At 34.6% G+C, this 26,894-nt stretch overlaps 1 protein-coding gene across 1 annotated transcript in view; it reads right to left on the bottom strand.

Moving 5' to 3' along the window:
- CDH12 (cadherin 12) overlaps window positions 1–26,894 on the bottom strand; it is a 1,016,740-nt gene that overhangs the window by 186,489 nt on the left and 803,357 nt on the right. The window contains exon 4 of the mRNA XM_045998702.1: window positions 362–656. Coding sequence (XP_045854658.1) covers window positions 362–656 — 295 coding nt within the window. The remainder of the gene's footprint in view (window positions 1–361; window positions 657–26,894) is intronic.

Raw genomic sequence — 26,894 nt, 5'->3', positions numbered from 1 at the left:
TGGTATTCGTGGGTATGGTAGTTGCCTTTAGCACCATGTAGGTACCCGGAATTATAAAGAAAACTGATTTTAGTACAAACTGAGTTTCATACTTAATTACAAAGGAATTCTGCAGGTTCAGGTAAATGCAAAGATTGAAAAGTAGTGACAAATGTTATATGTCCTAGATACTTATGTATCTACTTGCATATTTAGTATGGAGCAGAAAGGACAACAACAAAAATATAAATGAAAATAATTGTATCTTATAGTGGAATAATAATCTTCTGGTTTACAAATAAGATGTTTACATCAACCTGCAAAAAATAAAATGTTGAAAAGTCTTCAGTGCATGTGACAAAATTTTGATTTGCGTACTCACCCACAGGAGACATTTCTGGGACACTAGCAACGTAGGGTCCATCCAAAAACTTTGGCTCATTATCATTAATATCCTGTACTTTGATGATGAATTCTGATTCAGGCTCCAGGGGCTTCCTGGTGTCTATGTCCACAGCCTGAGCACGGAGTGTATAGAAAGGTTTTTCTTCTCTGTCCAGGCTCCTTATTGCATGGATGTCCCCTGTAGTTTCATCAATGGTAAAAACCGTGCCGGCGCCATCTCCCGAGAGGGTGTATTTAACAGTGCCCTCTCCTTTATCTAAGTCAGAATGGAGCTTTTAGGGGGAGAGAGAAAGAGACAGAGAGACAGAGAACACCATTAAAGGGATGTTTCCATAATAAAAATACTTGCAATATAAGTTTTTATCAGAAAAGTTGAAAGAAAAATCTTATGGTTCTTTTTTCATTGTTTTTCTTTCTTCTTTTTCTCTTTCTTTCTTTCTTTCTTTTTTAACTAACTCTTTGATTATAAATATTTTAAAGACATACGAAAAGTAGAAAAAAGCATGATAAACATTTATATATACATATACATCCCAGATATTCCACCATTTACCTTTTAATTTACAGTTGACATTGAACAATGCAGTGATTAGGGCTGTCGACCCCTGTGCAGTTAAAAATCTGTGTATAACTTTTAACTCCAACAAAACTTAACCACAAATAACTGTTGACTGGAAGCCTTACCAATAGTATAAACAATAAGTCAACACATGTTTTGTATGTTATTTGTATTATATCCTGCATTCTTTTTAAAAAGATTTTATTTATCTCTTTATTTTAGAGAAAGAGAATGAGCATGAGCAAGGGGAGGGGAAGGAAAAGAATCCCAAGCTGACTCCATGTTGAGTGAGGAGCTCAAGGCAGGGCTCAAACTCAGGACCCCGAGATTGTGATCTAAACTGAAATCGACTGAGTCACCCAAGCTTCCCTGTATTCTCACAATAAAATAAGCTAGATAAAAGAAAATGTTATTAAGGAAAAAATAAGGAAGAGAAAATGTATTTACAGTAATTGTACCATATTTATTGATATCGTAAGTTTATGTATTTAAAAAAAAAATGCATGTAAGTGAGGTTTAGCCTCCACGAAGTTTAAAACCATGTTGTTCAAGGATCAACTGTATTTGACTCATCTCATTTTTGGTCACACATCTACCCTTCCATTCGTCCTTCTGTCAATCCATTTTATTTCTCAATGCATTACAGAGATTGTCTAAGTACTGCCTTCAAATACATGAACATGCATAAATACAACTAATTTGTTATCTGAATTTATTTCTTTTTACACTTTTGGGGATAAAATTTTCATAAAATGAAATGCATTAATCTTAAGTATGCTCATTTCATTTTAAGTAATTATTGTAATAAATATAAATGAGCTCATCAATGCCAAATCAGAAACCCTCCTGAATATCCTAAATTAAAAAATCAATGACCTGAATGCCGTTGGAGAGAATGTAGAAGAACTCAGAAAACATTAAAACTTTTCGTTTGAAAGGAGAGGAGAGATTTGGCAAACCAGATGGTTTCAGATATGTGTAGTGGAGTATTTCATTTTAACAGACTGTCTTTCAATGAGTTATTCAGTATTACTCAGCTAAATGTTGGATGGAATCACTGATTATCCTTTCAGATTCACAGAAAAATGGCTTGCTCTAATTCATTCTGTATATTTGAAATCTTATAATATAGAAAAGTTTTGAACTTCTAATTTTTTCAACACATTTATAATTCACTTTATTATAGCATGTAATAAGACACACGTAAATAACACAGGGGAGAGGACCAAACAAAAAAAAATTATCTTTGTGATTCTGTGGGGCAATGTTTTTCAAACTGGAGTCCAAGAATGATTATTTTTTTAAAGATTTTACTTATTTATTTGACAGAGAGTAAGAGAACAAGCAGGGGGAGCAGCAGATGGAGAGGCAGAAGCAGGACCCCTGCTGAGCAATAAGCCTGACACAGGGCTTGATCCCAGGACTCCAGGATCATCACCTGAGCCAAAGGTAGACACTTAACAGACAGAGCCCCCCAGGTATCCCTGGAGTCCAAGAATTAATAGAAGATGAACACAGTCTTCGAAACCCATGAAGTATCCAATAATGTATTTATATGATATAAATATTACATTATTTATAATTCTCTAAGAATATGTATACTCATAAATTTATATTTTATAAATAATATAAATACACACTCTATTTAAATTATATACCATACATAATTTTACAAATATTATTTTTTATTCAGATGCTGATCTAAACTGTTTTAACCTATTTCTATTATTTGGGTAGGGTCATCTGATATCAGGGTCCACATTTTTACATTTAAAAGGTTCTTCTAGCCAACAGACCAGCCAAAGGAAAAAGGTTAAGCTTTTAGTGTCCATAGTCATCTGAGCTATGCTTCAAAATTTGCATACAAACACAGCATTCTTGCAAAATTTTCAGTAAGAATGTATTCTGTATTTTTTAAAATATTTCAACCAACACAAAAAAGCTTTGAAATATTTTAAATTATATAAATATCCTTTTGCAAATAGGCTTTCTGTGTATTAGTATTAGTAAAATCAAAACACAAAAAAACAAACTCAACAGTGGCTTTGTTCTTAAATTCAACATTCTGGTCTAACTTCAGTAAAATAACATCATCCTACAAATCAATGTTATTGAAATGAATGTGTTCATTTTGTGAATTTGTACTTACTTCAACATTTTCTTTGAAAGTATATTTGTATAAGAGCATAACAAAGAATTGATTCCTGGGTCAGTGTTATAGTAAAAAGAATAAGAAAACAAAAAGAGGGCACACGATTTTGATTTTTCTTTCATGTTTCCACACATTTTACTCAAGTCTAAAGAAAATTGCTATAAATGACGAGGAAGATTTTTCCCCCTTTTTTTCTTTTTCTTTCTTTCTTTTTTTTTTTTTTGTTAACAAACTCTTATGAAGCACAGGAAGTTTCAAGTGTTAAAATCAAGCTGTAGATAAATGTACTTTGAACTTCGGAATTTCAAATTACAAATCTCACCCATACAATTTAAGATATTCAACATGGTGGGTATTGCTTTTGCTTTAAAATTTATCTAAAGATATGAGACAGGCAAAAGCTCAATGCAAAAGTAAAGACATAAACTGCATCCATTTTGCCAATGGCTTTGAGAATATGTGGTAATATTGTGGGAAACAAGTGAAAATTTGAAGGTTTTTGCAATGTGATCCAAGCAGAATTACAAAAAAATCCTCATTTGGCTAAAATCGGAACTGTTTTCTTTTCGAACTGACATAAGAATAGAAAAGCAAATGTGTTTTCAGCTCTATCCAAGATCGAAATTAAATTCAGTTGCTGTTACTCCTTACTTTTACCTTTTTCTTCTAATCTAAAACGAAGTTTTGTAGAGATTGAAGCTTCAGAAGAAATATGTGAAAATACGTTAACATTTTGAACTGAAAATGAAGTTGATTAATGTAAAACTCATGAGAGGATTAGAATTTTTAGAGCAGTTCATTACATGACAATACCTCATAGGAGACCCCCTGCAATATTCTGTATTGTCAGGCAATATTTAAAATTAGTCAATTTTGATTGAACTGGCACATGAATGACTACCTTAAAATATAGGTATTTTTCCAACATCAGTTCTAATATTAAATAAGAGATGGCCTGATATGGGTATTATAGATAACTTCTTTTATCCTTTCAGTACACTTTCAGTTATAGTCAACATTTATATATAAATTGCTATAAACAAAAATATATATAACTAAAAGAGTATACATATGGAATATATTTATGCATACTTTTATAATATTCAGTAACTATATACACACATAATATGATATAAAAAAATCAACACTTGCAAAAATAACAGAATACCATAATTACTTTTTTTTTTCCATTTTATTTATTTTTTCAGCGTAACAGTATTCATTCTTTTTGCACAACACCCAGTGCTCCATGCAAAACGTGCCCTCCCCATTACCCACCACCTGTTCCCCCAACCTCCCACCCCTGACCCTTCAAAACCCTCAGGTTGCCCCAACCTCCCACCCCTGACCCTTCAAAACCCTCAGGTTGCCCCAACCTCCCACCCCTGACCCTTCAAAACCCTCAGGTTGTTTTTCAGAGTCCATAGTCTCTTATGGTTCGCCTCGCCTCCCCAATGTCCATAATTACTTTTTAAGATCACTTGAAATTCTTCAAAAACATTTTGTTAAAGTGACCTCTACCCCCAATGTGGGGCTCAAACTCAGAACCCCATGACTGAGAGTCACATCCTCTACTGACCAAGCCAGCCAGGTGCCCCTTTTCAAAATCATTTTTTAATGTGTGCATTATAGTCACTCATGGAAGTCTGAAGGATTTAATGGGCACTGCTTATCCTTTCATAAACAATATGATGTATTGTGGGGGTGCTCTCCTGTTTAGTTGCCTAAAGGGGTAATTATCAAGACCAAATGCTTCATAATTTTTTTTCCATTTTATTTATTTTTTTTCAGCCTAACAGTATTCATTGTTTTTGCACAACACCCAGTGCTCCATGCAAAACGTGCCCTCCCTATTACCCATCACCTGTTCCCCCAACCTCCCACCCCTGACCCTTCAAAACCCTCAGGTTGCTTTTCAGAGTCCATAGTAAAAAATTTGAAATTTCAATGATTCCAGGGATCAATCTCTGTAGATGAGATTCATTTCTTAAATCTTTCCGCAATTAGCTAATTCAGGATTAGCTAACTACTTCTTAGTGTCATTTGCATAAAGAAGGAGGGAGGGTTTCAGAAGGAGAATTCTCCTGACTTGCATTATCTTTGGCCTATGTTAACTATGACAAATCACATGATGTCATTTTACACAGGGCTTTAAGCTACACATTACACAAAGCTGATAATTCTAGAAGGATAAAATTATGTTCCTTTATAATAGTTTTAAAGGAGGAATGTTTCTTATTCCAATTATTTTTAAGCTGTTTCTGAGTAGGTGCTCACTGCATTGACTAAAACAGCCAACTCCAATAATATCATTTTTTAGTATTGACATTTAAAATTTCTCCCAGAAATAGAGTTCCATCAATGATGGATGTAGAAATTTGCACTGTCCAAGCAGTTGTTTTGTGGAAATGGTTTTGTTATTTTCTGATTTTTTTCCAAGTCATCTCAGATGGAGCATGAAAATGAGGTACCAAGAGAGGCTTTAAAAAGATACTGAGGACCAGCTTCAGAGCGTAAGCAAATCTGAATTCCAGTGTTTGAAAGTTTTGAGAAAGCTAATCTAAAAGTTAAGTGTTTACTAGCATCTCCTTGATTATATTTTAGAAACTGCTGCACAAAATAAGGGACCTATTCTTATTTTCTCTGGGTTGAAAATACACATAAAATTAAAAAAAAATGCTTCCTATATTACTGTGTCCAGCAGTGATTTTATTTTCATTCCCTTTTTGCCATGATAGGGGGTGGTTAATAGTCATGGGGCATATATGAGTTATGTTGGAAGAAGAAATTTCTGATTTTGAAAAGGTAGTTTCTGCCTGAAAACCAAAATTTGTGTTCAACAAATATTGGATTTGGTGTATATACTTGCAAATTACATACCATGTACCCATAAGAGACTCTGGTACATCACATAGTGTTTTAACACCTGCCCTCCACATCATTCTTATCAAGATCGTGGTTTCATACTTTTGTTCCCTGATGTTCCCATGAGATGAATGAAAATGTGTGGGCACTACACCATCTTCCCTTACCAAGAATATTTTAAATAGAACTTCAAACCAACAGAAAACTAGAAGAATGATCCAATGAAAACTTACATTCTCGCTTTCTAGATTAAACAATTATTAACACAGCATTTTGCTTTACTTTTATAGACTTTCTTAAAGTTGCAAACATTATAATAATTAACTACTTGAGGCTGATGCACTAACTTCATGAAAATAAGGCCCATTTCCTCTGTAATCTTAATGTCCCTATCTAATTTAAGAAAATTACTTAACATACCTATCATCACTTAATAACCAACCCTTATTTAATTTTCCCCATTTGTCTCTTCAAATATCGTTTTTAGTTCTTACTCTATATTTCGAGCATAGATCAAAGCAACTTTCAAACACTGCATTTGGGTTTTGTGTCTTTAATTTCTGTAAGTTCAGAAGGATCATGCATTTTGATATTTACTTATTTACTTATCATTATCTTTTTTCAGGGAACTAGTTTCCCTTCTGAATTTGTCTGCTGGAATAAGAAACTTTCTGAGATGTCCTTTAAGTCTTTACTGTTTTGCCTTAGAATATCTTTTCAGTTTCAAAATATAGATGAGCAAATATGGCAGCATAAATATATGCCCTACTTAATAGAAAGATCCTTGTAACATGAGTTACGACATCTGCCCGTCATCTCTATAAACACATTAAATCCAAGGGAAAGGTTCCTTGTACAGGATATGCCCCAGCAAATATTGGTGAAATAATGGCATGCAAGTTGTAATACTCGTTATCAGATTTCGGATGATTATAAAGCCCATAGAATAGTTTAATGTGAAGGTTCAACAGTTAGTAAATGTGATTTGAAATAATACTATAACTCTTTTATTTACATACAGGATCCCTCAGAAAAACTAGCCAAAACTAGTATGAGAAAATCGTATGCAGTTTTCTTTGGCTGAAATAATTTCGTTATGCACAAAACAGATTACTTTTGCTATATTCTCCTCGGTGTACTTATGAAATACTTAGTATTTCCTTTTTTGTAGTTGCTTATTGTCCCATTCATGCTTAGTCTGTTCTCAGAAACATCACAGCAGCCATTGTATTAGGTACAAAGCCATTAGATAATGTTCAATGTATTGCTTACTGACGGACCCAAAGATGATCTATAACTCTGCCTGAATAATGTTATAATGCAAAATTTCTCTCAGAAGCCACAGAAGATCCAAGAATATTTGACATTCTATTCCATTCTACTCCCTGAGGGGTCTCATTTTTTCTTCCTAGCTTGATGGCTGCCATCTGGGGAGGAGGAAGAGCACTTTACAAGATTCCTTATTCCCTTTAACAGCCCACAGTGAGTTGAGAACTCCCCAGCCTGGGTTACAGACCCCAAAGCTATTTATCAGCTGGAATTATCTCACCTTCTATTTAAGGAGGTAGAAATCCATTTCAAAAAGGCCCATACCTCCCCAGAGGTAGGCCAAGGCAGAGCAAAGAACCAAGACTATTTGCAATGCTTGGGAGCAACAACATCTAATGTGCCAGGATATATTACACATCTCGTAAAAGAAAAAAAAATATCCTTTTCACCCGATGCTACCTTTTTTCTTTTTCTCCTTGAATATTGCATGTGTGGTTATGTATGAGGGGTGTGCTAACCGATCTTTTGGATTGTCACATTTTACAACTTCAGCTCACCCAGATTGCATTATATCATTTGAGAGTGTCACATATTAATAGGTACTTCTGGAGAAGTTTGAGAGGTCATTGGCGTGGTGCCTGGATTTGGGAGAAAAATATGGGAGAAGGTTAAAATAATTTCTTCCCTACATTTCCAAAGCTGAAAAAAAAATTTTTTCACAAAGCCAGGTTTTAGGTAACAAAACATTTCCTGACAATAAAATATTCTTATCAAATTTACAGTAATGGAATCTCTATTTGAAATGAAAATGAATTTATGTATGATTTCAAATGTGGTTGTTTTTCAGAATACTAGATAGTATCATTTGTGTGATTTATTCTACATTCAAAATAAATTTTAAAAGGTGAGTTTTAGGTAATAATTATACATTATTACAATTAGATGTCAGTCATTAACTTACTGTTACTTGTTACTATTTCTCTTTATTATTGTTTTTATTATTAGCCCTTACTGAATACCAGGCATTATGTTACAAATCTTAGAAGATTTAGTTCTCAAACCAATCAGTTATATGCTAGCATGATAAATAGGATAAATGGACTGTTTAATTAAAATGTATAATTCAATTTCCAAAAGTTGCATGTTCTATCCTAACTTCTTTGTATATGCACTTAGTAAGTTTAATAAATCAGACAGACCCAGATCTTACCTCTAATGTAAAACATGGAATGATTGAAATCCATGACCATGAGCATGAAACATTAAGGTTTGAATCCCAAACCTGTGACTTCTTACCTGGATGTTACTGTATAAGTTGCTAAACTTCTTTGGGTGGCAGAATCCTCATACATAAAATGTGGATTCTAATACTGATATCAAAATTTGGAGGGTACTGTAGAGAACTTCATAATGTCTATTTCCCTTCATTTCTCTCCATTTACATTCAAATGAGCCCAGTATAGCAATATTTGTTTCCATTTACATTAATTTATATTCATAGATACAAGAAAACTAATTGGATCCAAAATAATGATAGAAAACACTATCAAGTTTCTACTTTTTCCAGGCAATTTTCTAAAGGTTTTATATGTCTAACACCACTTTAATACTCAGAACAACCCTATAAGGACAACCCTACTATTCCCACCTTCATTTTGCAGATGCATAAATTGAGGCACAGAGAAACTGAGTTGGCTCAAGACACAAATAGACAGACACAAAGCTGAGATTCAGATCAGTCTAACTCTGCGTATCCTGGAGACTGGCACTTCAGCTCAATCAGTTCTCTTTTAATTTGAGTCATATAATGTCATTTTCTCCCTTAACTTTCAAAACTGGGTCTCCCTTAAAAGGAAAGGACAAACAAATGGTCAAAGCCACATATACAACCTACCAAAGTATTAGTTTTGTAATACTAATACGGTTTGAGCAAAACCGGGTTGCATTATTATGGACACATTAACGAGAATAGTTTTATTCAAGAACACTTTGTACTGTCTGTTAGTGATTGCACTGGGCACTAGAATAGAGAACATAGCAGTATTTGCTCTCAAGGAGACAGAAGTCCAGTGGGGAATAATTTGGGTCATAGCAAAAAAGATATTCATTCAAACCACTGTGTATCTTGGGCCACCTACATGGCTCAGGTGATGCCAACCTACATGGAAATTGTCCATTCTTGATTTCGGCTCCAGTCATGACTTCAGGGTCTTGAGCTCAAACCCCACTGCCTCTCCCATCGCTTGCTCTCTTGCTCTCTCTCTTTTAAATAATCTTTAAATAATAACAAATAATAAATTCTAAAAAAACACTGTCTTTTTACAGTTTTGTGTCTCTCAAGTCATACTCTTCTATAGAAGTTTTTCATAAGCATATACTACATACTTCAAAAGCATGTTACATTTGTGTTTTAATTTAAAATACAAAGTAATACTACATTTTAGTTAGAAATCATCTTAATATACTAAGTGACAACTACATATTTCAAACAATTAATAGTCAACTAGAAAAAAGTGAACACAATTTATTTTTAAAAATACAATTATATCAACAAAATATTTCAATGAAAAATAATTTTTCTAAGGTTCTGCACATTGTTTATACCATTTGTTTTGACGCATATAGAAAACCATTATGTTAAAAACATAATGGAATAACTACATTTCAATAGAGGAATAGTGTGCCTTTTCACAAGAAATAATAATCAAATAAACAGATACGTCCACGTGTGTGGGAACATTTAGACGTGTGCATATTTGTATATGGCAGAGAAAAAAGAGAAAGAATATTTGTATATGTTTTCATGTGCTCACACATGCAAATTTTGCAAAATGAATAAAAGGCCAATAGATATGCATTCTATGAAACAACGCTCTTAAGAACACAAGCTGAAAATTACATTATCTGCTTATTTCAAAGGTGGTTTGAAGGTGACCCATTTTCTGTAGCGTGTGTTACTGTGGGAACTGCTTTATGTGTTCAAGCACAAAGCCACCTCATTGAAGTCTTTTATTTCCCTTCCTCACTTTACAATAACTACTTTAAATGGATTTTGAAAGTATAATATCACAAATGCAGAAAAAATAAATCCAAGTACTTAACCAGTTGCTTTCTTTGTATTGTGAGTCAAGCTGTTTCATGTCAATTTTACTGTTAAGAATTCATATCTCTCAGTCTTATATCCTATAACAGTGTCATAAATATTATCTTATTTGCATGATAATGTATACATGAAATATTCATTTTTTGTCCAATAGTATGAAAATGCTAAATTGTGATGTGCTAATGAGAAATAGAAATAGTGTCTATTCTGTGTAAGAAATGCACTGAGAGGTTTTTCTAAAATCTGTCTTATAAACACATTAAAGAAGGAATCAGTCTCAGGGTTCACTCGTTTTCCAATTGGGATAACAGGATTCCCAAGAAACTTCCAAAGAGGTTGACTTTGACTTTAAAAGGAAAAAAAAAATAAGGGATTAAAAAAAAAGAAAGGAAAGGAAGAAAGAAAGAGAGAGAGAAAGAAAGAAAAAAAATGAAAACAGCTCTCACAGATGCTGGAACCTCAATTTTGACTGCTTTTAGCAAATATATATTATTGGATGCCTGAGAGAAATAAATCAATTTTAAGCTATTGCATTTTAAAGGTCAAAGTTATTTTTTAAAAAGGAATTGAGGATTATAAAAGCAGGTGCTTAATTTGACATTGAGACCTTAAATGATGAATAAATCCCTCAAAATGTAATTGGTTTTCAGAAGAAACTGAATTGCTTTGTTATTAAATTTTCCTAATAATTCACGGAATCTATAGAAATGCATGTGTATATGTACATGTAACACATTTTCCTAAAACTGACATGAATAGATTGTATAGTTATGTTATTTCCAAAATCTAAAAAAAAAAAAGAGAGAGAGAGAGAAAGAGAGAGAGACCGAGAGTCTGTTTACTGATCTCCTTAACTACTTCTAACAACTTTTCTCATATATATATATATGCATATATATATATATGTATATATCCATGGTTGCTGATTAATATAAGCTATATACCGAATTTCCGAGACTAATCAGGGTCCAATCATGCCTCATTGTACTATTTTAAATCATAAAACTTGTGCATATTCAATAGAGAATTGAAATCACATTAAGACTTAATTCTCAATTATGGATGAACTCCAAAATATGATGTGGTAGGCGGGATTCTACCATATTATTCAAAGCTTCTCTCCCATTAGTGTACATTTTCCCTGAATGTTCCCCAGGACTGTGAAGACTATAAATTTAATTCTTATGGGTATATTATGTTGGTGGGCCAGACCTAATCACATGAGAGCTTTAAAAGCTTAAGGGTCCACCCACCTCAGGGGTAGAAAGAGGAAGTTAGAGAGACATTCTCCAGCTGGCTTAGAAGAAAACAAATGGTCATATTTAGAATTGCTGATACAGAGGGGCAACCTTTAGGAGCTGGCGGCAGTCCCACATCACCACTAGTAGTATAAAGAGGACCTCAGGTCTATAGCAAGAAAATAAATTCTGCCAACAGTCTGAATGAGCTTGAAAGCTGATTTTCTCCCCCTCAAGAAAGAGCTTGACACCCAACTGACACCTTGATTTCAATCTTGTGAGGCCTTGAACACACACCCCCACTATTCTGTGCGAAATTTTTGCTGCAGAACTGAGTCTTAAGCTATTCCATTTGAGGGAATTTGTTGTGCAACAATGGAAAACTAGTACTAATAAGTAATTAGAGAAATCCAATATTATTGTTACTTCATTTTTTTAAAATCATGACTTTTGATTAAAAGGAAATTTTGATTTCTTAGTTATGTACCTCTACTGACACCAATTCTTTTAGGGTTCCTGAACCCAATGTATGGAGTACTATTCCCCCACATGCAAGACTAATCAATTCTCAAGCAGCAGCAAGATGTCTAAGAATCCAACTCAATTCTGACACTATCTGCCTAGAGATAGCATCAAATTCCAAAGGTTAAGGGCTCAGTCTTATAAGACTACTTCCCAAACCTCACCTCAACTCCAGTTGCAAGCCCTAGGCTGTTACCACACCTGTGCTTCTGACTGATGAGCTACAGATTGGAGGTTCCAACAGTCAACACTTTAGGGTCTTTATATTTGCTAGAGTGGTTCAGAGAACTCAGGGAAACATTTACTTATGTTTACCTGTTTATTTGGTGATATGATAAAGGATATGAATAAAGAGACCGATGAAGAGATAGATAAAGGAGGTATAGCTTACATGTTCTCTCCAGGGTGCCATTCTCCCACGTCTCCGTGTATTCATCAACCCAGAAGCTCTATGAACCCAGTTTTTTGAGGTTATTATGGGGCCATCATGGTATAGTCATGATTAACTAAGTTATTGGCCATTGACTGATTCAGTCTCCAGTCCTTTTCCCCTTTCTTGAGGTCAGGGGATAGGTTTGAAAGTCCCAACCCTCTAGTCAAGGCATTGGTCCTCCTTCCAATGAGCCCTTGCCCTTTGGTGGGATCCAAAAGTCACCTTTGTTAATAACAAGACCCTCATGTAATCTCAATGGCTTTTCAGCATTTTTAGGAACTGTGGATGAGGGCCAAATATAACTGAGAAATATATATTTCATCATCTGAATGACCAAATTTATATTTCCTATAAATCATTATGTCACAGTGCCTCAGTTTTCTGACACATTATTTAATTCGTTTGCTTGTTTAATTCTTCCCTGCCTATATCCCTATTTTACCATTTCTAGTAAATACATCTGCTACTTCCTTTGTATAAGTGATCCCATACACATTCACCCTGTGAACCTAGTAATATTGTTAATCACCTCACTTTGTCCCTTTGACCATACTACGGGCAGAGATTGCAGGTCTGGCCAATGTTAGCATCTGCCTTTCCAGTCAATGAAGTAGCTGACTACTAACTAAGAGAGTTTTACCTCATTCTGTATCCTGCACACCATAAAGGAGGTGCCTTAAAGATAGAAGAAAATTACGTCTATATACAAAAGGAGACTGACAGAAATAAGGGAAGGAGAGAGGGTGTCTTTCTGAGAACATCACATTAATTCCTGAAATTGTCTGGGCTTTTCCTCATAGAATGAACTCATAAACCTCTTACTCTGAATTTGCTTTTATCAGTCAAAAAAAGAAGGAAACAAACAAACAAAAGAAAATCCGAGAGCCTGGGTGGCTCCATGGGTTAAGCTTCTGCCTTCAGCTCGGGTCATGATCTCAGTGTCCTGGGATCAAGCCCAGCATGGGGGCTCAGCAAGGAGCCTGCTTCCCTTCCTCTCTCTCTGCCTGCCTCTCTGCCTACTGGTGGTCTCTGTCAAATAAATAAAATCTTTAAAAAAATGAAAATCCAAAGCAAAACTGCCCACTTTCTTTTTCCATGTTATTGAATACTAATTGGATTCAAGAGCCACAGATTTGGGGACAAATTCATCAGTAAGTCCTCAAAGATCAACATAGGTAAGGAATCTGTTCTACATCCAAAGTCATTTTAAAACACACACACACACACACACACAAAGTGCAGCAGATATTACTATTGCTACCTCTTCTTCTTTTATGCAATTTGAAACAACACTGTCTCTTGTATTAGGTCAGAGTGAAATATCTGCCAATCTAAACTTGGGAATAAGGGAAACCTACGCAATTGATCTCCTTGTGCTGATCTCAGGATCCAGAACAGAACTTTCATCAAGCACACTGTTGCGGGAAGTCAAATGAGTTGTGTTGTCTCATTCTGTACAGACACACACTTTCTGGCAAAAGTCTCTGCTTCTGCCATTCAAATAATGACAGTAAATAAACTTTAATCAAATCCATAGCCCCATTCATTGTATCGTGTTCCATATCAGAATTCTCTAAGCCAGGCATTCTAAGGATTTATCTTTAACATAGAATGTCTTACAACAAACCCTTAGCAGTTACTCATTATGCAGAATATAGAAGGAAGGAAGAAGGGCCATGGTTTGCCATACATTCCCAGTCCTAGACCCCAATTCAGAATCATGGGTACACACTGGAAAAGTAGCAATCCACACAATGCTTTTGAAATTCTCTGCTTGAACCTTATGATACCACAACTTAACTGCTGCCTAAACCCAATCCCCTACCTTTTTGGGGGGAAACACTTTGGGCTGAGCATAATTTTCCTTTAATTCCAAGTTTCGAATCCTCTCACATAAAAAACCACAAATAATGTTGTATTTTAGTTTAAAACAGGCTGCATTTATTGCCTTATAAAATGTTGAGTAGTTTTGCTTCTATGATCCCTCTATGCTTGCAGAAAATAACAAGGTTTCCACTCATTTTATATCAAGGTTTCCACTCATTTTATATCTTGAAGACTTCTCTGAGAAGTTGGCATATCATTTGTTGGTTTTGACTACACACTTGCTGCTAATGATGCTTGAAATTTATTGGCTCTGTTCATAGGAAGGAGAATAATAAGGCATTTGAACAGTCAGCTCAGTTTTATATCAGTTCACATACAAAAAAAGAAAAAGAAAAAAGAAAAAAGAAAAAAAAAAGCTGCCTATCTAAGGTGTAAGCTGTATCTTTTGTGTCCAGTGATTTCTACCATGATTCTTAAACTGGCCACTCCAGACCGCTGCATAAATCCTTAATGGAAGAAGCTGATCACTCTGGCTATCTGCCCATTATGTTGCTTATAGGCAAGAATTAAGCCAAATTATACTTGGGATATTTAAAAAACGTTGTTAGTGTATTTTGCCTTCGTAAGAAGGAGATTTAAAAAAAAAAATGGTCTTCGTGCACGGCTTCTGTCATGGCATAAAATCAGGCCTTTGAAACTGGAAAGTACCTTAGAGAACATTGTTTTGTTTCATTCCACAAATGAAGAAACTGAGAATCAGAGAGGCTAAGTGATTTCCTCAATATCATAGAGCTAGTTAATTACAGAAATCAGAATAGAAACCAGGTTCTCCAACTCTCCGCACAGCGTTCTTTTCCATTATGTGCAGTGAAAATATCTGCTGCTATTTTCAGGCACCTTGGCTCATGAAAGCCACCTTATAATGTTTAATAAATCAAAATGTTTTGTGTCCATAAACTTTAAAACAGTTAAAAGTAAAAACAATAACAACAACAGCAACAACTTGGTTTTCTGACGGTTTCAGATAAGATAAATCCCATCTACTGTATTTCATCAAGATTTCATATGTAAACGTGGTATGGCATTTATGTGAGGGAAAAGTCAGTAGCACTAAAATGCAACAGGGATGGAGAATATAGATTGATGCCAGGATTAGAAAGGACTCCATCAATTTCAAGCTCCATTAGCAACACAGGGAAAATAACATGGAGTGAAAAGTTGTCAACATAAGTTTTATTATTAGACTTGGGTATGTGTGTGGAGAATATAAATTTTTAAAATGGGATTATTTGATTATTAACAATTACACTGATATTTTCCACTTGAACAATTTATACAAATGTACTAATTATTGTTATAAGTATTATCTTCTTTGACATAGTTAATAATCCTTTCCTCCTTAGCATTGAGAATGAGGAGCCTCGAGTTTGGAATATCGAAATACTGGTCTAATATATTGTTGCTCAAAAGTTGAGAACCTGGAAACAAAACTCAGGTGTCTTGATTTAGTCTAAATAATGCACTTCCTTTTTTAAATTTTATTTTTAATTTCACTGTAAACTACTTTGTTAAATTTTCAACAAAGAAAAGGGAACCTTTCCCCTGAACATTTAACCCTACTTAAAAGGCCTCAAACCTACAGTCCATGAGGAGGCAGTATTGGTGAATATTTTCTGTACTACACATCTTTTATCACACATTATATACAGTGGAACATAAAATTTTACGAAATTATAGTTACATGCTTGAAATGGATTTTAAATCTTTCCATTTTCTATTTCACAAGTGAGAGTTGTAAACCTGAAAAATTAAAGCTGCAGTATAATTTATCTTGCCCATAAATAGTCTACCATACATTATACAGTTTTTGAAGTAAACAATGACAGATAAGACTAAAAGTGATATTTCTCCATGGGAAACTATGTGGTAAATTGCTAAAAATGCCATGATATAACTGGAATTATGTCAGTTGAATGTAAAATGAAGATTCTCAGCTTCCTACTTTTACACACAATAAATAGTTATGTATTGTTGGTTCATTGAGTACATTTTTTTTATAGGGACATAAGACTCTCTCTCTCTAAGTAGTTATCAAAATGTCAAATAATACATGTACTTTTAATAGTCACTTCTCATTTGCTTTTTTTTAAAGATTTTATTCATTTCTTTTTTTTAAATAAACATATAATGTATTTTTATCCCCAGGGGTACAGGTCTGTGAATCGCCAGGTTTACACACTTCACAGCACTCACGATAGCACATACCCTCCCCAATGTCCATAGCCCCCTCCCCTCTCCAATCCAACCTCCCCCCAGCAACCCCCAGTTTGTTTTGTGAGATTCATTTCTTAGAGAGAGAGAGAGAATGAGCAGACTCCCCGTTGAGCAGTGAGCCCAACATGGAGCTCAATCCCAGATCAGGACCTGAGCCCAAGGCAGATGCTTAACCGACTGAGCTACCTGGGTATCCACTCCTAGTCATTTTTCTTTATACTTCAAATAGGTAAACCAAATAAATACAGAAATTCCTGAGCTAATAAATTATAAATAAGTAATGTTCCTGATTATATCTGAATACTTATAAAAATCTACAATGATTTTACACATCATGATAATGTTTTCAATTTGGGGATAAACATTTTAAAATTTGTTACATGATACTAGTGATTTGAGAGCTGTGGCTATGTTTCCTTAGAAGGAAAACATTCTATAAAAAGTAAGTTTGGTTTTTTTTTTTCCATTTTATTTATTTTTTCAGTGTAACAGTATTCATTGTTTTTGCACAACACCCAGTGCTCCATGCAAAACGTGCCCTCCCCATTACCCACCACCTGTTCCCCCAACCTCCCACCCCTGACCCTTTTTTTTTTTAAAGATCTTATTCATTTATTTATTTGAGAGAGAGAGAGAGAAAGCATGAGAGCCAGAGCAGGGAGGGTCAGAGGGAGAACAAGACCCCCTGCTGAGCAGGAAGCCACATGAGGTCTTGATCCTGGGACTGCAGGATCATGACCTGAGCCAAAGGGAGTCACTTAACCAACTGAGCCACCCAGGTGCCTATATAAAAAGCAAGTTTTAAAAAAGACTGTTTTTGTTTTGAACTCTCTTGGTCAGGTAGATGGAGATTATGATAAAAAACCATGTGTGAAGAGGAAAAGAACTTCAATATTGGGGTTCAAATGGCTTTTCATTCTAACTTTCTCATCACCGTCCTGTATAATTATTATTAATTATTAATTTTAATCAATAATTAATTAATTAATTATTAATTATTAATCTTTCTCCTTCCTAACCCTGCATATTTAATTAGAATAAGCACTACCTGCACACACGGGGTGGGGGGGATGATAAAATTTAGCCATGTAGCAGAAATAACAGTCAATAAGGGGAAAAGGGACAAAACTAGAATATTCCTACTTTATTAAATCTGAAAAATTAAGCTTTCAAATTACATACACACATGTACCACTATGGCAATGCAATTCTAGTTCCCCCTCCATAAATCATGTATGGTTTTTATTATTAACACCAACATTAATTTTCTCTTTCGTATTATACTCGAAGTCGATTTTATATAGTAAGGAAGGTTCATATCATTTCCTGTTCGAAACTAGATCTAATAATTTGTGGTGCCTGGTGGTTCGGTTGGTTAAGTGTCTGCCTTTGGCTCAGGTCATGATCCTGGGGTCCTGGGATGAGCCCCACATCAAGCTCCTTGTTCAGCGGGGACCTGTTTCTCCTTCTCCTTCTGCCTGCCACTCCCCCTCTGCTTGTGCTCTCTCTCTCTCCCTGTGTTGAATAAATAAATAAAATCTTAAAAAAAAAAGACTCAGTCGGTTATGCACCCAGCTCTTGATTACAGCTCAGGTCATGATCTCAGGGTCATGGGCTTGAGCCCCATGCTGGGTTCTGAACAGAGTTTTCATGAGAATTCTCTCCCTCTCCCTCTGCCTTGGCTTAGTGCTCTCTCTCTTTCTCAAATAAATAAATCGTAAATAAATAAATAAATAAATTGATTAATTAATAAATAAATAGCTGGGCTGAATCCCAGGATCTCAAGATCATGACCTGAGCTGAAGTTAGATGCTTAATGGACTGAGCTACCAAGGCGCCCCTGTATTATTTTCTTCTCTTGATCGTACTCTAATCCTTTTCACTAATGTTTCTAATTCTCCTTCCTTTTATATATCTCATTCCACATTCATGTCTCTAGACTCATTGAGGAAACCATCTTTACACATGGGACCTATTTAATTGAGGAGGAAAAGTGATCATAGATAATAAGTAACACACTGCAAATCATGCCTACGTCTCAGATGAACAGTATTAAGAATCAAGTTATTTTTTCCACTTAAAAAGAATTTAAACACTTCTTTTCACAATACAATTGTCTTTTTACATTTATTTTAAATTTTTAATTAACATATAATATGTTATTTGTCCCAGGGGTACAGGTCTGTGAACCATCAGGCTTACACATTTCACAGCACACACCACAGCACATACCCTCCCCAATGTCTATACAATTGTCTAAATAGTTTAATGTGATGATTACAGACTACTCTTATTATATACTTTTGTGGCTTGCTCTAACCAGATGTGATTATTATAGTCTAAATATTAATTTTCAAATTGTGGTTCATGACTCATTAGTGGATCATGAAATCAATTTAGTGGGTTAAGCTTTCATTAATAAGTATAATTGAATGAAGTAGAATAGAATGTAATTGAATAGAACAGAATAGGGCAAATTACCATTACGCATTGTAAGGGGATGCATTTCTTTACGAAACATTTTTTTTTTTTAATTCCAGGTTTTTATATGAGTGAGTGAGTATGTATATGTATGTGTGTTGGGTATCAAAATGCATTACTTACTGGGGGGCATGGTCCAAAACATTTTGGGAGACACTGGGATAAATGTTATTGTTAGCTTTGTAAAAATAGATCAGCAACATAATATTTTTGCATTATGTCAATTAATGTTGAAAACAAAGGTTTGTTAACAGTTTAGCGAGTCACAGACTGTTCTGCCTTAAGTATATGTGACCATTCTTATCCAGCTAACTATGATCTTTACGTGTATCATACAGACTTTTGACTTACCAGTAGCAAATGGGTTAATTTCAAGCTGCCTCCTTGTTACCACTTACTAGGACAAATCTTTCTTACCCTCTGTCAATCATTGTATGCCATCTTATTTGATAATGTTGATATCCTAAACATCCTAAACATGATCCAAACAATATGGTTAAAGTACATGCACTCTGAATTAAAATTCTAGGTAGAAACACACACCTTTGTGATGATCTTTTCTTGGTTATCTGTTTTTTTGTTTTGTTTTGTTTTGTTTTTGTTTTTGCTTTTTTGCTTACTTTAGTACAATAATAAAAGTAGATATATTCACTGAAAAAAAATAAACATATAGAGACAACCTATTCTTTTGTGTTATTGAAGTGAACATCTCTGATGAACCACAGCTGGTCTCCTAAGTTAATTCATGCTTTAGTACATTACCCAGAACAACAGCGATTCCTTTACTAAACCAATAGTAGCTCTTGATTTCTTTCTTTCTTTTTCTTTTTTTTTTTTTTTAACAAACTAACTTTTATTTATTATGCTTTCTTAGCTGAGACTCACCAGTTCTTTTTCAGGTATCAATTAATGCAGACCTATAGCTCCACCATGAGAAAATCATTGTTCAATCATCTCTAGATGCTTTTTTTGTCACATACTTTTATCCTGGTCTTAAAAATGAAGCATGGACATTTAACAAGCAAACTTGAAGCCGTTTTCTCTAACATTCACATTGTATCTAATATTATTTGATTCAAAACATGAGTCTAAGAGCAAATAAAAATTGACTTTTCTTTTTCAGTCCAGGATACAAACCCATTGAACTATCCCTTCAGGTTTGATGATCCATCAGTTAACACGACACTATTTTCACAAGAAATATGATTTGATCTGAAAAGAACTGCAGCAGCCTGAAACATATATTCCCAGAACATGTCTCCAAGAGCACTGTAGCCATTAAATGACTTCCATAATATCTGTGATAAATCTTACTATTAGTGAACAGTATCAGTTAAAGGCATCTCTTTGGAACTGCTAGTCTAGAGTACAGGTGCCCAGGTGCTGTGGAATTTTCCAGTCATAAACATGGGTAGGTCTGTCTATCAAGTTTTTTTTGTTTGTTTGTTTGTTTTTCCCCAAAGCAGTGGACTCAGCAATAGTTTGAGCCTTCCTTTTAAATTTATTTTTAATTTATTTGTTGTTTTTACGTAGATATAATATAGACTACCATTTAAAAGCACAGACTTTGGAGTTAAACTGGCTGAGTTTGATGTTATGACCTTAAAGAACACAGTCAGCTTCTTTTGTGTAAAATGAGAATAACAGTGACAGCTTTGGTAATTAAATAGCAAAAGCAAAGGGTTGAGTGCAGTGTAAAAATTAAGCACTATTAAGCATTAGCTATTATTTTCGTTCTAACCATTTGTGTATATATTCATGTTTCCATTTTTACCTGAGCTGATCTGCTCTTTTCCTATTAGAACAAAGGCTTGGTCATGGATAAACTCTTGCCTTCTGTTTCTTCTTATGCTTAATGTTCTTCTGTTCTTTTATGCTCATATTTGATAGTCTGAGCCAACATCTCTGTGTCCTCTATAAATGCCACATGGAATATTGAGACTGGATCTGCCTGATATCTAATGATTTCTGCAGGCAAAATAAATGAAAGGGTATATGGAAATTTCAAAGAGAGCAGAAAGACTAGACACGGGTGGGCACCTGACCCGATTAACTTAGACCAGAAAGCAAGGGACTGGTTCTTGATTCTTGCTGTCGCAGCTCAGAATCAGTTTATCACCATGACCATTTCTAAGTGTAAGGTGACATAATTATTCAATCTTCAGTCACAATGTGCCTGTTTTACTGGCTGGAAATATTGCAGCAACCAGGAGGACTCACATCCCTGCCATGTAGAAGAAGCAAAGATAATCACATTTAGTCTTTAAGTAATGGCAGGAATAATGCAAAAATGTTTCTCCTGTCACACCTAGAAATACAGTCAAAGTGCAATTAATTTTACTATATTCTTCAGCCATAAAAGTACTTTTACACTCTACTGAATATCTACTCAGCTTAAGACAAAGCCTGCCATAGTTCTTAAAACCAACAGATTGTTTTCTCAGAATTGTTTACTGACATTACTAGAAAAAAGAAGTAATCAAAATTTCATTGACACTCCGTTTTCTTTCTCCTGAATATCTTACTCAGTCATTGAAAATCATTATTGATTACATGAATTTTGAGAAAAAATGGGAAGTCATCTAATAATTTCATATCTACTGCATGCAAATAATGTGCTCACTCTAAAATTTCTCCCATATTATAAGTCAGAAAAGAAATGTCAAGAGATGTTCAGTATCTTGCCCAGTCCTAGGTAGCTAGAAGGTAGGGAGTACAAATGCAGATGTTAATGACTCCATACTTGCCCACTTTCTACCTTTAATCGTTGCAGCTTTCAGTCCGTGATTACTCCAGTAAGCATTTCAGTAAATGACTAAATCATAAAAGACAGTAAGATATGTTGTCTTTGATGCCCCTGAGGTGACATGAACTATTCCTTTTAGCAATCTCTTTAATGATATCCCAGCCTTTTGGGATCTGATTGAAAAGTTGTTAATGAGTACAGCAGTCACTGCTAGTGGTCTATCCAATATCCATTTCCTTTCTCTTTATTAATAGAATTCTTCCATATTAATAGAATCCATTTTCAATGGGCTTTGTCTCAGCTAGCAGTATATCTATTTAAAATGCCCACTTCTCCTTTATTATTTGGAGCCAAGGTAGATATGGGATTCCACCCAGGCTAGTGAGATAAACTTGAAGAACATGTTTGGGAGTTTTAGGAAAACCTTTTTAAATGGACATACACATAGGTTTGTAGTTCTGCTGCTTTTCTTTCATCTTTCCTACTTTTTTCCTTCACCTTTTCCATATCTTGCTGACACAAAGACTAGGCACACAGAAGCTACTTTGCGAGCACGGGGAAGAAAGCAGAAAGCTGGATATGAAGAACCAGAAAATCAAAAGGTCATGTTTGATGGTGTCTTGGAGTTGCCATGCCAGACCCAAGATGTTCAATTCTGGGCTGCTTTTTACCCAAGAAAAGTAAATCTCTACTTTTCTAAGGGATTATAATTAGATTTCTATTCCATGCATTCTGACTTAGTAGATATTTTTCTTCCTGCAACAGTATTTATGTTTGTAAAAATTATTACAATTTATAGTAAGGATCACAACTATGTAAAACATATTCTTAAGCCTATTTAATTTGCTCAATAAATTCTTTTTTTTTTTGCTCTATAAATTCTTAAGCTGATCTAATTTACTCTATAAATATTCAACTGATAAATAGAGCATGAAAAATAAACATTTTTGATTGAGGTATTCTTTTCTGTATTTTTTCCTAAATAAATACCTTATGTAAAGAAGACATTATCATGAACTGTCTAATAAATAATGAAACCACCAGCTTGTAAAGAATTTTAAAAGACAAGAAAAGGTAAGAGGAACTCTCTCTTTAAAACACAGGGCTACCCTCTTTGTTGCAAATCAGATAAGACTCAAAGCCTGTATTTTAATAATACAATTTTCATTGTTTAATTATAGTTTAATTAATTATATATTATATATATTATATATATTATATATTTCATTATTATAATTATATATATATTTCATTGTTTAATTATAGTTTAATTAATTATATATAAGATGTACATTTTAACATATATTTTAAATATAAGATAATTAGTTCTTTATTGGCTTTATTCTCCATGTCCATTCTGCTATTGAGCTAAAATCTAATCAAGCCAATTACCATTGTCTATTTTTAAGTTGTATATTTGAGTATCTCAAGTAATAAGTTTGAGCAAAACTAGTATTTTAGTTTCAAACATGAAGATTATTTCAATACATAATATTATATAAAATTTGGCCATAACCTTTTAGATGTCTTCATTAGCCAGGAGACACATCATGAAATAAAATATTTCAGTAGCCTACAGAGACAAAATTCAGTGTGCACAGTAATACTGAAAATAATCAATATAATGAACATTTATATAAACTCAGATTTCCTGACTAAAGTATGATTCTCTGAAAATGGTCTCAAAATAGTTACAAATAGAAGCACTTGCTTACTGAGTGCTCTAAGAAAAAGTTTGGAATGCATTTATAACTTATGGATATTGGCCTAATTGGCCTTGTTTTGAACATTATAAAACTGTACTTTCAAAAGTAATGTAGCTGAAGAAAAATATATGAACAAAAATGAGCTTTTTGTTTAGTGTATATATGCCTAAAAAGTGACTATTTTTCATTTTAATGATACCTATGTGGTTACTATACATGAGTGTTACAAGGCCTTACTGCCAGTCAGAAAATGGAATTTGCTTTTGTAAATTTATGAATAACGTTTCCCTTATATAATATATAACATTTTCAGGGTGATGCCTGTATATTAAATGTGTATTAAAAAAAACTATAATCATTACATTTTCTCCAAGTATTCATGTGAATAATATTTGAGTTGGGGAGAGAATCAGATGTGTATTTAACTGGAATTAGTAAATGAAGTCAGCTTTCATTGTTAGTTAAAATGTGACTTTTTTTTTCTTTTTGCATTGCTGTTCCATTGTCAAAGTAAATGAAACAATTTTTTTTTTTTTTTAAGAGAGAACAGGACAAGGAGGGGTGGCTGGGTGGGGAGCAGCAGAGGGAGAAAATCCCAAGCAGGGTTGATGTCCAGTACAGAGCCAGATGAGGGGCTCAATCTTATGACCCTGAGATCATACCCAAGCCAAAATCAAGAGTCAGATGCCCAGGGGCACCTGGGTGGCTCAGTAGGGTAAGCCTCTGCCTTCAGTTCAGATCATGGTTTCAGGGTCCTCAGCAGGGAGCCTGCTTCCTCCTCTCTCTGCCTGCCTCTCTGCCTATTTGTGGTCTCTGTCTGTCAAATAAATAAATAAAAATCTTAAAAAAACAAAAACGAGTCAGACACCCAACAGCTGAGCCATCCAAGCATCCCAAAGCAACTGAAACAATCTTGAAACTCAATCACTAACATGCCAAGTAAATACTCCATTTATAGATCCAGCAGGCTAGAAGCTAACAGTTTGATTCAATCATGGGTCTATTACATAAGGAAAACTAAGGAGAAAATGTCAGAATAAACATTATTATTAGGAATCAAGTTTTGAAATGGCTTCAGCTGCATTCACAGTGGGTCATCCTGAACCTACAGGAAAGAATCATTTCATTGAATAATCTCAGTGTTGCATTGACAGAACGCACAAAGTGGATAATTGACATATACTTAAATAAGAAAAACTACTTTTCTACAACATGGAAAATAAGTATGGAGATAATAAATGAAGAAATAATTTGGATAGTAAATCATAGAATCAGGACTTGATTTTCTACAAAAGTATTGTTCAACCAGCTCGAGTCAGAGCAATAGATCTAGGATACAGCAACTTTAGTTCTCCTCTATCCATTCAAGGAAACACAAATTTTTCTTAGCTGCACAAGAATACATTTTAGTTTATTTTATTTCTAATATAATAATTTATCCCTACAGAATTCTGTAAATCAGTTCGATTTTTAACAAGTGTTAAGAACAATGAGTTGGCTGCCATATTGATTTCTCTTTGGTGTATGATCCTGAAAGATGAGTCTCCTAATCAAAATATTAAAAGCAATGTTACAGCACCTGGTAAATCATATTCATTCAATATTGTGTTCTGTTAGAAGCTCTGTCCAACCCTTCCATTGCACTCTCAGGTCTTTGCTGTGTTGGTCTCTATTGACTACACATAACATTATACCTTCACTGTTCATACACAAGACATTCTCATCACTGGACTGTGAACTTCCTAAAGCTTCTCAAAGAAAATATTTCCCACCATTTATCTTATTTTTTTTCTTAATTCTGTGTACATGGTATGTAAATAAATGTTTTCTTTGTTTCTGAGAAAATGAATGAATGAATGGCCAGTAGGCTGAGGTTGGGGAAGATTTACTCTTACTCTAAACCAAATCCCAGAAGTATATTTAGTTTTTTGTGAAATATAATACTTAAAGCCACCAGCTATATTAAAACATTTTGGTTCAGAATGATCTCTTTTCTCCTCTTCTTTTCCCCAGAGCCTTGATGTAGTAAATTTAGCTATAGAAATCACAGTGATTCACTAAGAAGAACCATGGTGGTCTGATGCAGAAAAAACCCTCAAATTCCAGACCCTGATGCAACATATTTATCTTTGTATCAGTGAACGAGAACTACAAACATCCCCATCACAATGCCAGCCAGTCCATTTTCCCCTCCTTTCTTCCACCTATTCTTTTCTTCCTTATGTTTAATATCAAACTGAGAACATATGGTCCTGCATTTTCATACGACATCTGTCAAAAGTTAATCCTTCTGTCACTGTTTTTGTGGTAACTGTCAAAACCAATTGTGAAGCCAACTCCCGGTGGGTACAATCCACAAACAGAACACTACTGGAGAGAGTGTGGGACTGTGCATATTGTTGGCAGTATAAACACCTCCTATTTCACTTAGGAAAAGCTAAATCCTTACAATGACCTTCAATTCCCTCTCTTATTTGACCCTCACAGCCCATTCTTACTTCTCCATTACCCTAAGCTCCTATGACTCTCCCCTTGCTCCCAGGACTCTAAGCATAGTACTCTGCCCCTCATGGAACTTGCAGTGGCTGTTCCCTTGCCTAGAGTGCTGTTCCCAGATATCCACATGGCTGATTCTCACTTCCTCCAGTCAATGTCATCACTCAAATATCACAAAAATTTTAAGAGTATTTACCAATCCTATGTTCATGTATACCACACTCTCACTTTGTATTCTTGATCCAACTCTGGCCTGCTTGTTTTTCTTAAATAACAATGGTTCCTTTCCAAGATACTGTGTGACAGTTTTCACATGCCAACCAGGTATTCATTGTCTGTCATCCTGCTAGACCTTAATTTACAAAAGAACAGAAGATTTTGTCTGTTTTTAATACCCAAATGTGCCCCAAGCCCAGAACAGTGCCTTGCTCACTGGGATTATTTAGTACTTTTTGAAGTAATGAATAAATCTATGACACCTACTTCAAGGTTCTGTCTAAGTAACCTAAAATTGTGCATCACTCAACTTGTTCTCCTGCTCTCGGTCATGGTTTATTTTATTTATTTGTTTTATTATTTTATTTATTTGACAGAGAGAAATCACAACTAGGCAGAGAGGTAGGCAGAGAGAGAGAGGAGGAAGCAGGCTCCCTGCGGAGCAGAGAGCCTGATGCGGGGCTCCATCCCAGGACCCTGGGATCATGACGTGAGCCGAAGGCAGAGGCTTTAACCCACTGAGCCACCCAGGTGCCCGGATCATGGTTTATTTTAAATCTATTCAGCTCACTTAGAATCTCCAGTCCCTTCCCTTCATCTGAGCACATTTGTAAGGTTATCCA

This window comes from Meles meles, chromosome 3 (genome assembly GCF_922984935.1).
Source record: "Meles meles chromosome 3, mMelMel3.1 paternal haplotype, whole genome shotgun sequence".
NCBI lineage: Eukaryota > Metazoa > Chordata > Mammalia > Carnivora > Mustelidae > Meles > Meles meles.
The sequence above is the reverse complement of the archived record's forward strand: the minus strand, read 5'-3'. Positions and strand labels throughout refer to the sequence as shown.